We start from the raw sequence: 17,198 nt of genomic DNA, 5'->3' as shown, positions 1-17,198 counted from the left end.
TAGCTAATGGGGCCTCCTGCTGCTGCTGGAGCACGATTTCTGTTCTCATCCTGAAGCAAAGTACTTAACCCGAGGTAATATTTCTGGGTTAGTGGCATCTGTAGCCTGAAGCGTATGTAACCTGAGGTACCACTGTATTTCTTATGGCTACTCTATTTTATTACTGTAAATTGCTTTGGAGAGCCCTTGGATGTGTGAAGTAACTATGAAACTAACTCGACTGTTGGCTGAAGGAAAAAGGGGAAAATAATTTACATACATAGAAACACAGATTAAAGGCATCTATAAGGAAGGGGTAGCTATACATCAGCCTTTAAGTCATGACAACAAGAGAAAGATCCCCCCCCGCCTTTCATATTAACATACACACTAGGTTAAAAAAAGAGACAAGTCAAGTGTTCTGTTTTATGTGGTACAGGTAAAACAGTAGTTTGTTACACTAGTACTGAGGCAATTCAATGAAACTCACAACTGGCTAACAGTGACAAAGCCAACTTCAGATGCTGGCCATGATCGTCACTGCTAATGCTTCCCAACTTTCTGTGCTCACGGCCTAATAAGAGCTGCAAGGTCAATTTTGCTCAACACTTGTCACACGTCACCTAAAAAAGTAAAATTTAATGTTTCATGGTATTTTAAAGTGACTAATAACTCAGGTTTGGAGTAGGCAAACTAATTAAAAACGTAAGATCACACAATCACTCAACAGGATAACACTTTATAGAAATAGAAACCTGACAATAATAATGTTTATTGTACCACTAACTCGGCACTAGTGAGGTAATCTGTTAACCTGCTTCTATGTTATTAAAAATAGACCCTAACACTGTCATATGGAGATTTCCCCCCACATGCACATTCTATGTAACAAATTAAATAAGGTCAACATCATCTCATCTTGCTTTGTTGCAGTTCTGGGTAATAGTTATCAGTTTAGCTACAGCTTATTTCAGCAGTTAAAGTACTCTGATTAAACAATAAATCTCACACAGTTCACAGAAGAACCTCTGTATTTCAGCAGCAAAGGATAGAAAGAAAGAAAAGTTAAGGGCGGGGCAGAGAGGAAACACCCCAGTATTATTGTCCAGAACAGTCTGTGAATGTAGTAACCATGTTTCCTCGACGTTGTGTGACAGTTCTGCAGTGCTTACTAGATCCATGGAATTTATTTTCAGTCTGCATTGTGTGTCGGTGTGTGTTCTCAAACCCATTAAATGAAAACATTTTTTCCATATCTTCAAACATGTCATCAAACAGTCCCCCTCCGAAGGAAAATTCTGGGAAAGAACGTCTTTGCCTGCTGTGAGCATGCTGATGGCTCCGAAAATGACTTTCGAAATGTTTCTTCGACTGTGTGTTGTGGTTTTGGCCAAAGAAGTCAAAGTCTTTAAACAAGTCATCAAAATTGAAGTTAAAAGGCTGCTGGAAAGTATTTCCACTGCTTCTTCGTCCTTCAGCATGGCCAAATTGGTCGTATTCCCTGCGTTTGTTTTCATCCGACAACGTTTCATATGCTGTTAAAGAGCAATGCAAGAGAAAGTTTAGCACATGCTCAGAGAGAGAACAGTTTTAGCTCAGTAGAAGTGAATATGCTCTGCATGCATGACATATATTCATTCAGCTCCTGGCCATTTCAAGTTCAAGGTTCTCGTGTAAAAGAACTGAGGAAGTTTTTGAGCTCAGTACACTAACAAGCAGTGGCACTCCTAGGTCCCAGACTTATGCAGAGATGGAACCCAAGACTGCTTGCAAACATGGTATGTGTTCTACCACCGAACCTTTCCAGATCCGTTCCTCATTCTTTTGAATTTAGAATTCTGACAAAATGTCAACACCTCAGCCAAGGACATGACTTGGGCGAACTGTTTTACACATACTTACATGAGAGTAAGCATCCCTGAACTCAGTGGGACTTACTTCTGAGGGGGCATGCACAGAATGGCCTGTAAAGATACGGGGCTCGTAGAAGAGCCTCCGTAAGTGCTCTGCAACAACTTATTGTTTTTTTTAATCCACTTGCAAATTCTGCTTTATCAAGGATCACATAAAACTTTTTTAAAAAATATGTTTTTGAGCCTCTCTGGATCTTTTATGCTAAAGTCTCCCTGGATTGATTTGTCTCACACCGGCCGAAGATAGAAATTAAGTGAAACCAAAAACCGCCTATTAGTTCAATTTGAGTTTCAACTGTAACTATTTTTAGTTACAATTTAGGAGGTGTAGTTGCTGGAAACTACACTCTCCTAGAAGTCAGAGTATCAATATTTACAGAGTATCAATATTGTGTAGGAGTGCCTGTGTGCAACAGTTTCCAAAGATAGCTAAAAGGGTTATTATGGCCAGATGACTCTTTAATCCATGGAATATAAAATTAAGATTCTTCTAGTACTAAGTACTAGTTCCTTTTGTGCTCCAAGGAATACACAGGACTCCTACACAAGCAGATAAGTTTCATTACTTTTTGAAAAATGCAAGTTTTCTCTTTTTTTACCCAAAGCAGGATTAAATGTTTGCATCCTACTAAATCAGTGCACATGCAGAGTGACTTCTGTGAGTGCAACAGCATTTCTCTATCTCTTCTCCCCAGGAAGCTGCTACAAGGATTCCCTCAGTCTTCCAGAGCAAATTTGGAGGCAGTGGATGGGAGGGATAGAAAGTTCTATTGTTCCCCGTGTGCAATGATTTAGTTGGCTTCAACGAAATATATCTAGCTTTACTCATCTCCATGCCAAGTGGAGATCAAGAAATACCAGGTCAATGAGTGTTTAGTAAAACAGAATAGGATTCTACTTGCCTTCTGCAATTTCCCTGAATTTTGCTTCCGCTCCAGGACTCTTATTCTTGTCTGGGTGGTATTTCATTGCTAGTTTGTGAAATGCCTTCTTGATTTGGCGATCGGATGCAGTCTTGGGAACACCTAGGATGTCGTAATAACTCTCAGCAGCCAGGATTAATTCTGTTATCATTAAAATGCAGAGTGCAAATATAAAGACAGCCTGTGTGGTAGCCATTGCAATATTCCTGTGGGGAAAAACAACATGATCAGCCTTCGGCAACAAAGCATCTCACTAGTGAATTATTTACCTTTTTTTAAGGAAAGTAATTTTGAAGCTATATTTTTACTTTTGCACCAACTTCTCAGGCATTATCAGTTCACAGCTGCAGCTAATATATTTCCTTTCACCATGGATATTAGTAGTTTTCCTTCAGAATAATTTATACTTACTCCTAGCTACTAAAAGATGGATCATTATTTTTAAGGCATTTTCCGAGCAAGGTGTGATGTAAACCTAAGTTATATTCAAAATAGACCCAGAGAAAACAAATTACTTGGAGTCCATTGCTTTCAATGAATCTACTTCAAATACTGAATATCACACAAAAGGTTTAAACTGTGCAGTCTATATTTTTTTTTAACAGTTTTTAATATACAGTGGTACTTCAGGTTACAGACGCTTCAGGTTATATGTTTCTGGGTTGCGCACCACGCCAAACCCGGAAGTAACAGAACGGGTTACTTCTGGGTTTCGACGCTTTGCGCATGGCACAGAATCACCTCATCGCGACACGTGTGTGCGCAGACGCAGCGCTGCGGGTTGCGAATGTGCCTCCTGCACGGATCATGTTCACAACCCAGGGTTCCACTGTACACACATTATTTAAATATTATGCCAAATGCTTAGGGTAGGATTAAATGAATGCGTCCCACCAGCGGAAACCCTGTGCAACAACTTCCACAATGGAGGGCCCCCCTCCTTTGCCCCCCAAATTGACTTGGGGTGTGTCACCAGAAACCCTGGAATATCCTGTGGTGGGAGGAGAAGGAATCATTTCATCAGGCAAGCCAAAACACTTGCACCAGTGGAATAATCAGAAGAGCGTGCCTCTGAATGTTTCCCTTAGATTGCTGCTATTGGAATCAAAGAGAGGTAAGTACCGTATTTTTTTGCTCTATAAGACTCACTTTTTCCCTCCTAAAAAGTAAGGGGAAATTTGTGTGCGTCTTATGGAGCAAATGCAGGCTGCGCAGCTATCACAGAAGCCAGAACAGCAAGGGGGATTGCTGCTTTCACTGCACAGCGATCCCTCTTGCTGTTCTGGCTTCTGAGATTCAGAATATTTTTTTTCTTGTTTTCCTCCTCCAAAAACTAGGTGCGTCTTGTGGTCTGGTGCGTCTTATAGAGCGAAAAATACGGTACTTCACTTTGGTTGGATCAGAGCCACATTTCTATATGTATTTATGGTTTCCACCAAACAAGGGTTTAGGATCTATTCTCAAATTTCTGCCGTTAAAGATCTACAATCATCAACAAGCACCACAGCAGGACAATGCTGAAATAGTCCATGTTGGGAGGCTTATCTTTTCAGGCCTGCTTAAAATGTCTCCCTACAAATATTAAATTTTCAGAAACATCAGGAGCAGTATCAAGGAAACATTAGGTGACCTTATAAGGTTTACACACTCTGTGTGTGCATATGTGCAGAAATACACAATATGCATGCACACGTTTCTAAAGATGCCTACTCACATTTGTAATGACTAAAACCACCCAAGAAAGGGCAAATGTGCATGTCTGTGTATCTGTACACTAAGGTAACCTGGTGTTACCTTGTTATTTTTTTCAGTAATGTCAGAAGCCATGGATAAAGTTTGGGCCATTTTGCAGAGGTTGGCTTTATAATCAGGCTTCTCCTTTGTTGCAAAAACACTGCCTGACCTGTGCAAAATAAAAGCAATCAAAATAAATTGTAGCATTCCTTCCACCTGCTGTGTTTGCAGGCGACTCTCAACATACGTTGGGTTTACGCTGGGGGGGGGGGTGTCCCAAAGTCTTTTTTTCCTGGAGGCCCTTAACGTGCACAAGTTAAATGTGTGTAAGCTGCAAGTCACCTGTACTTCGGCCCTTCCCTTTTCAGAACAGGATTGCTAAAGACTAAATACATCCCTTAAAAAGAACTGCAGGAGTGGGGGCAGTTCAACAGGTCTCCCCCCCCCCCGCGCACATCTAGCAGTGTATTTTTGGCATGAGAATGGAGAGGTGGCAGTGAATGGAAATAAGTGCAAGCTTTTTTATTTTAGGGCAAGGGGAGCAACAGTGACAGCAAGTGGAAGTAATATATTATTCTTAATGTGACTGCCTTTGTTTCCTCAGCCATCAAAACCTAATGCTTACTGCAAGCCCTTTGGGGACAAAGAAACATGCTGATGAAATGGCTATGAGCTACTCTGAGCCCATGGGATATTGCAGGCTATAATAATAAATAAATAAAATTGATAATGCAGAAATGCACTTCGTAACTACCAATTCCCAATTGAAAATTCTGTTCCCTGCAGTTGTCAACACACATACTGACATTTATCACTTCCTAACATGGGCAATTACAATTTCAATGTGTACACTAATACCGTTTTTGATACATATGCAAATTATTATACGTGTCTATACATGCCTGTTTTGCATCTTATTCCTGGTAATGAGACCACAGCAGGCAAGACTTGGACACAAACAAGTTGTTCTTTATCTACACTCTTACATATGTTACATTCTCCCAAACCCTCCTTCCTTCATTTTCATCTTGCCCCTCCTTCCTTCTACCAAGGCTTTCTAGGGTTATTTAGGGACAAGCTCTAAACATATACGCAGAGAGAAATGAAATAATATAGCTGTAAGGATAAAACAGCCTGTTTGTACCTTGGGTTAAGTACTTATTTCGTTCCCGAGGTCTGTACTTAACCTGAAAGTGTTCTTAATCTGAAGCACCACTTTAGCTAATGGGGCCTCCCGCCGCGCCACCACTGCACGATTTCTGTTCTCATTCTGAAGCAAAGTTCTTAACCCGAGGTACTATTTGTGGGTTAGCGGAGTCTGTAACCTGAAGCGTATGTAACCCGAGGTACCACTGTACTTTGCTTTCAAAACTAAATTGTGCTGTTCAACATAAAAATGAAAGTAACAATTGTTCTTTCTATTTTGATTATGTATTCTGTGTTTTTATATCATGGTTTTATTCTGTGAACCACCCTGGGACCTGTGGGTATATGGTGGTATACAAATTTTATAATTAATAAAATAAAAATAGTAACTACACAACATCCCAGTTTGCATGCGATTTTGGTTTTAAACACAATGTAAGGTAGTCTCTGTGGGAGTTTGTTTGGTTGGTTGATTGATTGATTGATTGGGTATCAGAGTTTTAGGGGGTTAACCAGGCTGGGATAACAGGCTTGTTGGTTTCTGAATGTCTGATGTAGATTTTTTCAATTTCATTGTTCTGTATGGGACAATGACAATAAAGATTATCGTAACGATTATCGTATCGTAAGTAGTGATGAGAATGAAACACTGATGGGAATAAGAAGTGAAGGGTTTGGGCATAATATTGTAAGAATAATTCAGATTATGGTGTGGCCAGGTTCAGGTAAAGGCTCAACAACCTTCAGGGTAAGCTAGAAAGAACTGCTAACTATCTTGTCTGAGAACTGGAAGTCAGGGGGAAAATGTATTGGCACAATTAAGACAATAGACACCACAATTTTAATTATCAACAAGCAGTGAAAAATTCCTTTTGTGTGAGGTGGGATGGGGAGGAGGAGCTTCTGCTTTCACTTTTTACTAAGATGTATTGGCCTGGTTTGTAACAACATGGGAAACCAAACTACAGTGGTGCCCCGCAAGACGAATGCCTCGCAAGACGGAAAACTCGCTAGACGAAAGAGTTTTCCGTTTTGGAGGTGCTTCGCAAAACGAATCTCCTATGGGCTTGATTCGCAAGACAATGTCTTGTGAGTTCCTGCTGGTTTTTTCCCGCCTCCCGATCAGCAGATAAGCTGCTAAAAGCCGCCAATAGCGCTAAGCCTCTTATCAGCTGATCCGATCAGCAGATAAGCGGCTTCCGCTAATCAGCTGATCCGATCAGCAGATAAGCCGCTAAAAGCCTCTAAAAGCCGCTAATAGCGCTAATCCGCTAATCCTTCAATGGGCTTGCTTCGCAAGACGAAAAAAACCGCTAGACGAAGAGAATCACAGAACGGATTCTTTTCGTCTTGCGAGGCACCACTGTATGGCTTACCAGGACTGCATGGATGCACCTTGGCTACAGCTGATAGTTAGCAAGTAAAGGTGTTAACTAACTACAGTGCAGGATTAAAAATAACAACTAGGGAGGAACAAACCAAACCTCTCCTGGAGACCACATGTTCATGGTACGGCATATTTTGGCTTACTGTGTCATACAAACCAGTCTAACTCTAGTTAAGGAGATCAAATCAAGGTTTAACTGTGGTTTGTTCAAATGAGAGCAAGTGTGGGGAACATTTGGCCTTCCAGATGTTGCTGAACTACAACTCCTATAGTCCCTAGCCAACAGCCATTCTTGCAAGGACTGATGGGAGTTGTAGTTCAGCAAAAGATTCCCCACACCTGTACAGTGGTACCTCAGGTTACATACGTTTCAGGTTACAGACTCCGCTAACCCAGAAATAGTACTTCAGGTTAAGAACTTTGCTTCAGGATGAGAACAGAAATCTGGCTCTGGCGGCGCGGCAGCAGGAGACCCCATTAGCTAAAGTGGTCTCCAGGTTAAGTACGGACCTCCGGAACGAATTAAGTACTTAACCTGAGGTACCACTGTACTAGGACTTGGGCATAAGCTACAAGGCTAGAACTTTGCACTCATCCTCTCCAAGCTATACTACATGCAAGGACTGGGAAATGTGGTTTAGTCCACTGGTCTTCAATGAGTGTGTCAAGTGGGTTTGCGGCCTGATCCAAGGTGCGTCACAATAGGAGCACTACCACCATGCAAGTATGGGCCTCCAAATGTATGTTTGGCTTAAAAGTGTGTCCTGGGACTGAAAAGGGTGAAGATAACCAGTTTAATTTAACTCTAGTTCAGGACAAGCCTCTCCTTTGTAACTTAAATTGGCCAGTTTACATAATTATTTTAGGTGATGCATTCATATGCTGAATGCCTTGTACTCACAGCTGAGCTAATGCAACCTGTATTCAGATATAATTACAGGGAGAGAAATAGCAGTCTGGAACACCACCCATTGTAAGCACTTAAACTCACATCTATCTTATTAGCATGCAGTGTAGCTGGAACACAGCTCACCTCATTCCAAAAGGATCTAGCTCTAGCTTTTCTCCTGGTTTCTTATTTCTAGCTGGTGTGTTTTTTAATGACAGTTTTCCTCTCTCAGCATAAGCAAGCTCATCCCCCACTTAGTTCATATCACCACCTCGCCCACTGCAGCTTAATTTGGATTTGGTTTGTACAACATAAGGGTTGCCATACGCCTGGAATTTCCCGGACATAGCTGGAATACAGCAGTTGTAAACAGTGTCCAGGCGGAAATCGCTGAAATGCCTGGAGAAATCCGGACAATCCATGCCAGAAGTCAAGATTTCGGTAAATTTTCTTAAATAGCTCAAAAACGTCATTTTTCAGCAACTACGGGCAAAACTAAAAAAAACCACAAAAATGTGTCCAAATTTTCACTTATTGAAATATGGCAACCCTACACAATGTCACAATAGATGAAAATGCCTTATGAGTGAAACACTTTTCTTCCCCCCCCCCCCCCCATGTTAACTGCAGCCGACATTAGAATTAAAGAAGAGGAGGAAATTCCATAGAGGTCCACACAGCTAGGAGACCCCCTAGGAGACCAGGGTTCAAATCCCTCACTTAGCCATGTAGCTTACTGGGTGGCCTTGGGCCGCCAGTCACCACTTCTCAGCCAAACCTACTTCACAGGGCTGTTGTGAGAATAAAATGGGAACAGGTGGTTTACAAATGCAAACCATACAAAAATGAAAATTCAAGCTCAAAGCTCAACTCAGCTATGACCCTGGACTTCTCTCTCTCTCTGCCCCTCATCTATCTCACAGGACTGTTGTGAGGAAAGGGAGGGAGTTGAGAGGGAGAGAGAGAAAGGAAAAACTTTGATCCTGTTAGCCATCCTAAAAAGAATTTGAGATGACGGGCGAGGTTAAGACATACTTGGGGAGAGAAATAGAAAACACTACACAGGCCTCATTCCTGATGCATAAAAAAACCTCCCAAACCTTTAACAACCGATCTCACAGCTACGGCGACTTGGTGGGTGGAGGGAAGGAACCCCCATCCCACCAACTCATAACCATTTAGGCTCCCACCTCTGAGGGAGCAGAAGGGAGATGAAATGGGGCAAAGTGATGTTAAGGGGGGGGGGGGAAGGAGGTTAAAATGCGACAGGGGTGAAAAGGGGAGGAAGGAGAGTTAAAGTGGGGTTTAAAAGGGACGTTAAAAGGGAAGAAGGTGTGTTAAAGTGTGGTTTAAAAGTGGGGCAAGGGGAGATTAAATGGGGGAGGGGGTTAAAATGGGGCAGGGGTTAAAAGGGGAGAAACTTGTGTTAAAATGGGGTTTAAAGGGAAGCAAAAGGGGGCAAAGGGGGGTTAGGAGGTTAAAATGGGGCAGGGGGTTGAAAGGGGAGGAAGGAGTGCTAAAGTGGGGTTTAAAGGGAAGCAAAAATGGGGCAAAGGGAGATTAAAAGGGGGGCAAAGAAGGTTAAAAGGGAGTCGAAAGGAGGTTAGAAGGGAGTCGAAAGGAAGTTAGAAGGGGGAAGGGAAGGAGGTTAGAAGGGGGGCAAAGAGTTAAAAGGGGAGGAAGGAGTGTTAAAGCGGGGTTTAAAAGGGAAGCAAAAGTGGGGCGAAGAGGGAGGTTAAAAGGGGGGCAAGGGAGATTATAAGGGAGCCACGAGCGAGTTCTCACCCCACCCTTCACGGAAGCAACATGTAACGCTTCCCCACTGCGTCGCCGCCGCCCCACTCACCGGCTCCCACATACACACTCCCAGGCGCTCTTCCCTCGACGCTGCGCTGCCCCTTCTCCGGACCGCTCCTTCCCGCCTCTCGCCCTCCCCTTTTTATAGCCTCGGCCCAGAGGAGCGTCGCCAGGACGGAGGGGCGGGGCCGCTCCTACCACCACGAAGCGCTCCCTGATTGGCCACCCGCGGGCGGGTGACGCGGCGCGCCCGCTTTCGGCGCACGTGGAAGGAGGCTGTTGTGGCTCCGCTTCGGGGTGACTCAGCGATTGGCCGGCGCCCGGCTTCCGGGGCCGAGGGACCGGAAGCAGCTTCCGGAAGCGGAAGCAAGAGGAGGGTTGGGAGGTTGCTGCTCGTTGTTGTTTTTTTGTTGCGAAGCTGGCACCCGGGAGGCTCGGGGTGGGGGTTGCGGAGCAATGCCTCGGTACTGCGCTGCTACCTGTTGCCGGAACCGAGCGGGGCAGAGCGCCCGGGACCAGCGGAAGCTCAGCTTCTACCCGTGAGTACCAAGGGGAGGCTGAAGGAACGGGCTGCCCGATCTCCGACCCGCCAGCTGAGCCGGGAAGCGGGTGGTGTCATGAAGCGGAGGGGAAGGAGAGTGGGGTTGTGGCAAAATACGAGGCGATTTTTCCTTTTTAGCTGGTGCTGAAACTACACCAAAGAAAATCCCCTGTGTTGCAGAACAGAACGCTCTGAACAACATCAAGCAACATCAAGCTAATAATATACCAACAGTATTTTTAAAACACTATACTGTTTCAGAATTCATAAACAGAAGACATATAATATGCGCATGGAGTCACAAACTAATAATAATCAAATAAATGTTCCGTGAACAGGAATGGTAAGTCACTGTCAAAGATCACTGAAATGGAGGCAGAATGCCTTTCCAAGTCAATATCCTACAAACGTGAGATGATGGGTGCTCCGAGCACAGCAGCAGACAGTACAGTTCTTCCAGGATAATGAACAAATTAATAGTCCCCAAAGGTACATCAAATGGCCATGGATCAGCTGTCACTAAAAACTGACTTCAGAGCAATCCATATCTGTTACAACCCATTGCAGCCCAACAGGAAGCCCCCCTCTGGAATTTGTCCAGAGACATGTAGATGTTAATGTGTTTTAATCTGCCTTTAATAGTCTTTTATGGATAATTGTAATGGATTGTGTGGGGTGTTGTTGGTTTTTTTTGTAAACTGGTCTGAGGTTTATTGCAATCTTAACGATATGCAGCGCTTTTTTCTGGGAGGACACGGGTACACATACCCCTGAACATTTAGGGGATCTTTGTCCTTTTACTGTATTTATTTTTCCTGATTTGGACTATAAAATGATGGTTTTTCTTGAGTCAAAGTGAGAGTACCCATTGGTTTAGGGAAAAAAGCACTGACGATATGTAAATATGAACTGGGAAGTAAAGGAATGGAGAAAGTGGGAGTCCACTGAAACGTTTGTGTTGAAAGGGTAGCAGTCATTTGGCAGATTCATGTAAGCGCGCATATCTGGTAGACCGGTAACATGCAAGTGTGAATCTGTCTTTGCTTGGCTACTCGGCACTTAAATACATGACCTTTCACACCCCTGTTACTGTGCAATGCTGCATTGTATCAATTTACTTAAATTACAATTGTTTCTAAGTGCTATAATAAATTGGCCAAAATAAATAAATACTCGGCACTTTACACACATCCATTCAAAAAGGGTAAGTTTTCAAAAAGTAATGTATTTCATCCTCTTCTCTGCAGCTTGCCTGATAGTCAATTTTAAGAGTGGCTGGGTCCAGTAGGAATGGTGTCTCTAAGGGAGCTACATACAGTTTGGTTAACAAGGTACAAACTAGCAGAGAAACATTATAGTATAGTCTGGACCTAATTGAGGAAACAGAGGCAGGACCTGCTAGCCAAGATCTAGGTCTGGAGGACTATACCTGTTGCTGTGTGAAAAGGCCACGTAAGCCCATTTCAAAATATAATCAATGCTTTTTACAAGCAGCATACTGTGTGATACTATTGTGAATGCACACAGTGTCCATATGAATGCCTAGCAGTTGTTTGACATCCTGCTCTTCAGAGCAAAGTTTCCAGAGAAGTTCCCTACACAGACAAGCTATATCTGTTGTGAAGTTTATCAAAATAGCAGCAGCACAAATAAATAAAATTTGAGTCTATGATATTGACCTTAAAAGCGTGGGAAGTTAAAGATTTTCAGCTGTCTCCAATCATCACCTGCCTCTTGTCTGAAGGGACCCATGGAGGGAGCTCCAAAGCAGATCTTAATGAAGCAGCAGTTTCATTGGGAAAAGCAGTCCCTGAGATACCCAAATCCTAAGCCATTTAGGATTTATGTGTTGGTGCTAGCATTTTGAATTGTGATGTAATGCCACTGGCTGATGTATTATTAAAATCACATAATTTATCCAGAGCTCTCGTTCTTGTGAAGTATCTCCAGTAACAATATGTTTTGTAAGAAACTTAAATGGATACTTTTGCACATAAAGTCTAAGAGGTTGCAGGTAAGAATTTTACTTGAAGCGTAACATACTGTTCTTGTAAAAATCTTTTAAAGCAGATTTCCTCTTCATGATAAAGAAAGATTAGAGAAATGGTTACGGAATATGAAACGCGACACTTGGACTCCCAGCAAGCACCAGGTTCTCTGCAGTGACCATTTTACGCCAGATTCTCTTGATGTACGATGGGGCATTCGATATTTGAAAACGACAGCAGTGCCGACTATTTTTTCATCATCTGTTAATCAGGTAAAACAGAGAATTTCAAATTAGAAACAAACTGTGTAATACAGAGTAAGGATGTGCACAACCCGCACCCTCTTGATCCACCCCCTGGCTCTGTTCTGAGACTGCTGGATGATGCCAACTCAGAGGCCACCTGTTCCTGAATTGATTAGGGGGCAGAACTACCGTTTAATATTTGTTTAAAACCCCAAGTAAACATACGCCTGCAAAGAACTAGGTGGGAGGAAGGAGATACCGTGTCTTCTTCCCTCCAAAACAAGAGTGGACGGTGCTTTGCGGAACATCATGGGACTTTTTTTTTTTTTGCTAAACGTAATAATAAAAACTAATTATACTGCTATATACCAAAATGGGCTTCTGTGAAAGGTTTGTACTGTTATACCCAAAATTCTGGGTTTAAAAGGTAAAGGTACCCCTGACCATTAGGTCCGGTTGCAGACGACTCTGGGATTGCACGCTCATCTCACTCTATAGGCTGAGGGAGCCGGTGTTTGTCCGCAGACAGCTTCCAGGTCATTTAGCCAGCTGCTTCTGGTGAACCAGAGCAGCGCACAGAAATGCCGTTTACCTTCCCGCCGGAGCGGTACCTATTTATCTACTTGCACTATGATGTGCTTTTGAACTGCTAGGTGGGCAGGAGCTGGGACCAAACAACAGGAGCTCACCCCGTCGCGGGGATTTGAACCGCCAACCTTCTTATTGGCAAGCCCTAGGCTCTGTGGTTTAGACCACAGCGCCACCCGCGTCCCTCTATTCTGGGTTTACAGTGGGGGGGGGAGTATTTGATCCCCTGCTAAATTTGCCTGTTTGCCCTCTGACGAAGAAATGACCAGTCCATAATTTTAATGGTAGGGTTATTGTAGCTTTGAGAGACAGAATAACAACAGGAAAACCCCCAGAAACCCAGAAGACAAAAGTCAGAGATTGATGTGCATTATAATGAGTGAAATAAGTATTTGATCCCCTATCAACCAGCCAGATGTCAGGCTACCTGGTATCTTCACTGTATGTAACGAGCTGAGATTAGAAGCACCTGCTGTAAGGGTCTTACTTGTAATCCCAGCTCGTTACAATACCTGTACAAAAGACACCTGTTGACAGAAGCAATCAATCCAGCAGATTCTAAAGTAGCCACCATGACCAAGCCCAAAGAGTTATCCAAGGATGTCAGGGACAAGATTGTAGACCTGCACAATGCTTGTGTGCAAGCGTCAAATTTATTTTGAATGGTGGGACTATGGAATAATATTTCAGGTTGTAGTCCTGTGCTCACTTTCTGTGGACTAAGCCCTCAGTTGCACTTGCATCTGAGAAAACATGCATAGGCTTACGCTGTAATACAATATAGGAGAGGGAACCACCATGCAATGTGTTGTAACAACTTTTATAAAATCAATTATTTTCTCTTCTTTAGGAAAAAGGATTTTCCCAGAAAAGAAAACAAGAGAAAATAGATGTCAAACAAAGGGATATGAGTGTAGCAACTGCATCTCTTAAACTTGCTTCACCAAAGAAAAATATCGTTGAAGAAAGCCTATATAGAAAAGCACTTTGTACAACTTTAAGCAAGTCTCCAGAAAAGAAAGGACTGCTTAAGAACACAGTAAAAGTTGAGGATGATGTTTCCTGTCTAATTAAGTCTGTTACACAGAATACGGAGCAAACCAGCCCAGTCTTAATGCCACCTGATGTGCAGAATTCAACAGCCACAGTCACAGTTCCACAGACACATCTTGAACATTTGGGTTCGTCTCCAGAATTAAACAATATCACTGTACCAATTAATGACCTTCCATCTGATCAACTGGACTTTCCCATTGCAAGCTGTTCGGTGGAATTGCAAGAAACTGATGAAAACACGGTGTTGCTCCACACTGTTTCACAAGCTTTAGAACAGTTGAATGGTAATAAAGATTCTGTTATCACCATTATAGTTCCTTCTGAGGGTTCAAGAACTCCCTTGCTGTTAGAGGGTTCATTTCTACCAGCAGAACAGGAATTAATAAACATAGGAACCGAAACATCTGCATGTATTGCCAGTTACAGTGGAATTGATGTTCTGCAGACTGAGCATTCATATTGTAGGCAAGACTCTGACAGGGAACAACTCTGGCAGAAAATTACAAAGCTGCACTCCAAAATAGCACTTTTAGAAATCCAGGAGAGAAAAACCTTAAACAGGCTCAAATCCTTAGAAGCGCTTATCGCCAAACTGAAGCAGGAAAATCTGCTCTCTGAAGAAAAACTCAAGATTGTAGAAAACTGTTTCACAACATTTGAAGTTACTATGATACAATAAAGGTTTTGCACTGATTGTTACTGCTTTGTACTTTGAAGATGATTGAGTCCTTCATTCATTTTTAAGGGTTCTATTTAATGGCATTTATAAAATGCTCAAGTCTCTTAAAGGTGCAACAGCCAGGTTATTCATAAAGGAGAAGCCTTGTATTTTATTTAATGATTGCACTGAAGTAAGTTATTTGATATGGCTTAATCGAAGAGTTAGGCTTAGCAGTGAAGCTTGAGATTTGCAGGCTTATTTGAATGTATGTTCAGTGAGTTTCTTTATGCTTAGGCCCAAGTAAGTGTATAGGGGTAGCCTTAACTTTCTAAAAAGCAAAAATGTCCCTTGAGCCCCTTTAATTTCAAAGTTGCAGCTTCTTTGGTCTACTCGGTAATAAATGTATTCCATGGGAGGTGCACATAGAATTGCAGCCTACATTAAGATTCACTTACTTTGTTCAGGAGAGAGGGACAGATTGAGTTGCTCTATGGAAATAAAAGGGATTTTATTGAAATAAGATGGGTTAGGCTCAAGGCCATAGTGTTTTTCTCCAGTGGTTTAACTGAATTGTTGATTAAACCACTGTAATACTGTAATTTCTAATATCTTCCTAACACGGTGTTCCAATTCCTCTTTCTTTTCAGTTGGATAAACTGACCATGCAAGGTGGTAATTAATTAGTTTCCTACCAGATCCTGGAAAGGGAGATACTCTGTAGAGATACTTTGCCACTGAATTACAGTTTACTCTACAGTTTGTTTCTTATTCAACACCGAGTTGCATAAGCAGCCTGAAGACTGAGGGAGTGGCTTTTATGAGCCCCTCCCCATCCCCCAATAAGCTGTAGGCTACCCCATCTCTTTGATAGGGATATGTTCCCTCTCAAGATGCATCAGTATTCTCCATGATCATAAGTTTTTTGTTGCACAATTGGCTCTAACACACAATGCTCCCAGACCTTTGTGAGATGAGCTGCAGTTGGAGAAGTGGGAATAAGGGATAAAAAGTGAAGAAAGAGCAAGCTGGAAAGGAAAGGTGATAAGCAAGGCAAGAAGTGCAAGGAAAGGGGAACCCAAATTCAAAGGGAGGGCTAATGGAGTTTCCAGCCACAATAGGGAGCTGGTTCCATTACTTTCAGAAGAGTCAGATGGATTATGTGGCCTGATCAGGATCCACATGCAGCTCTGTACTGATGGAGAATATCCAGTTAAGATGCTTGTTATATGCCCCTGTCCCCATCAGTATAGCTACAGGCGATTCTATACAACTGGATTTTGACTGAACACCTAAATATTGATACGATATGAATTCTAATTCCACAAATCGGCATTTTTCACAAGTTACCGCCAGGTGGGCGAAGCCTGTGCCAAAATTTGTGTAAATGAATAAGGAACAGTAAGTGGTGTGAGCTTTGGATTACACAAAACCAGGCACGCTTCCAGTTTTTGTTTTATTGCGTTCATGAATTGCTTCACATAAAATATTCCTATGCAATTTCACAGCAAAAACAAATAATTTAAAGATGCAGTGGGAAGTTTTGTTTTCTGTGCAATGCACATTATTAACGTGATACCCTGAGACCGACACTTAGGAGTAAGGAAAATGAGCCAGTTGCTGGCTTAAAATTATAGTTTGGACAGTTGAAATGTTTGGCACATCTAATGATCATTTATTGTTAGGTAAAAGAGAACAGTGGATGTGAAGGTTAGTGCCATTCTAGATGGTATGAAACGTAAGTACTGATTATCCAGCTCTTACTAGGACTACATAATGGTTTGACAGATAAATAAGGTAATCATCTCAAGTCTTAATCGAGCAAGCTTGTGTTTGCCTTAGCCTGATGAACCTTTGATCCACAGGTGAGGCCTTGAGAATATAATTATCTCTACACCAGAATAATTGCCTTTGAAAGTAATACCTTCTCTAATCAGCTATATTATTTTAAGAACAAAGAAGCTTATTTCTAATGTGGCTGTTCTGAAATAATCCAACAAGGAAGCTGCTTCTTTTTTAGTGCATATGAAAGTTATATTTTATTTAACCCCTGATTCTGACATTGAAACACATCTAAATAAATTATATTTTGTTACTAGCTGTTTTTCCTTTGTTGTTGCGTAGAAAGCTTTTTTTGCCTATTATCGTTCTAATGAGATACTCCTTTCCTCTCCTAAACCTGATCCCATTTTTTACTGATGCCAAAAGAAAAAAATCCAGGGTTAAAAATGATTTATACAAGTCCCACATAATAGTTAATTGAGTATGTATTATTTGTAGAACATATAGCACCATTTCCAATGAGGGAGTCTTCTATAACTATAGCTTTCTAGATTTTTTAATATGGTTGATAT

General features: G+C 42.1%; 2 protein-coding genes and 1 long non-coding RNA gene across 5 annotated transcripts in view; 1 reads left to right on the top strand and 2 right to left on the bottom strand.

Annotated features, from left to right (window-relative positions):
• Window positions 1–391: 391 nt before the first annotated feature.
• Window positions 392–12,094, bottom strand: DNAJB9 (DnaJ heat shock protein family (Hsp40) member B9). 2 transcript variants are annotated; one of them, XM_082215681.1, is made up of 3 exons: window positions 11,989–12,094; window positions 2,795–3,021; window positions 392–1,514 (listed from the first exon to the last, which is right to left on the bottom strand). In XM_082215681.1, exons 2-3 carry the CDS (start codon window positions 3,009–3,011, stop codon window positions 1,078–1,080), a joined length of 654 nt encoding a protein of 217 aa, XP_082071807.1. In that variant the 5' UTR covers window positions 3,012–3,021; window positions 11,989–12,094; the 3' UTR covers window positions 392–1,077. The 2 variants fall into 2 exon arrangements, with proteins under 2 accessions (XP_082071807.1, XP_082071806.1); XM_082215680.1 differs by lacking the exon at window positions 11,989–12,094 and adding an exon at window positions 9,818–9,958.
• THAP5 (THAP domain containing 5) lies at window positions 10,133–14,885 on the top strand. 2 transcript variants are annotated; one of them, XM_082215609.1, is made up of 3 exons: window positions 10,133–10,307; window positions 12,380–12,569; window positions 13,981–14,885. In XM_082215609.1, exons 1-3 carry the CDS (start codon window positions 10,225–10,227, stop codon window positions 14,863–14,865), a joined length of 1,158 nt encoding a protein of 385 aa, XP_082071735.1. In that variant the 5' UTR covers window positions 10,133–10,224; the 3' UTR covers window positions 14,866–14,885. The 2 variants fall into 2 exon arrangements, with proteins under 2 accessions (XP_082071735.1, XP_082071734.1); XM_082215608.1 differs by having other exon boundaries at window positions 12,377–12,569.
• The window catches only part of LOC309528300, a 31,617-nt gene continuing 26,810 nt past the window's right edge, over window positions 12,392–17,198 (bottom strand). Inside the window, exon 2 of the long non-coding RNA XR_014217629.1 lies at window positions 12,392–12,558. This is a non-coding gene — a long non-coding RNA (uncharacterized lncRNA). The remainder of the gene's footprint in view (window positions 12,559–17,198) is intronic.

The sequence above is a fragment of the Podarcis vaucheri genome (genome assembly GCF_965113315.1).
Source record: "Podarcis vaucheri genome assembly, chromosome: 3".
NCBI lineage: Eukaryota > Metazoa > Chordata > Lepidosauria > Squamata > Lacertidae > Podarcis > Podarcis vaucheri.
This window is presented reverse-complemented; position numbering and strand designations above follow the sequence as displayed.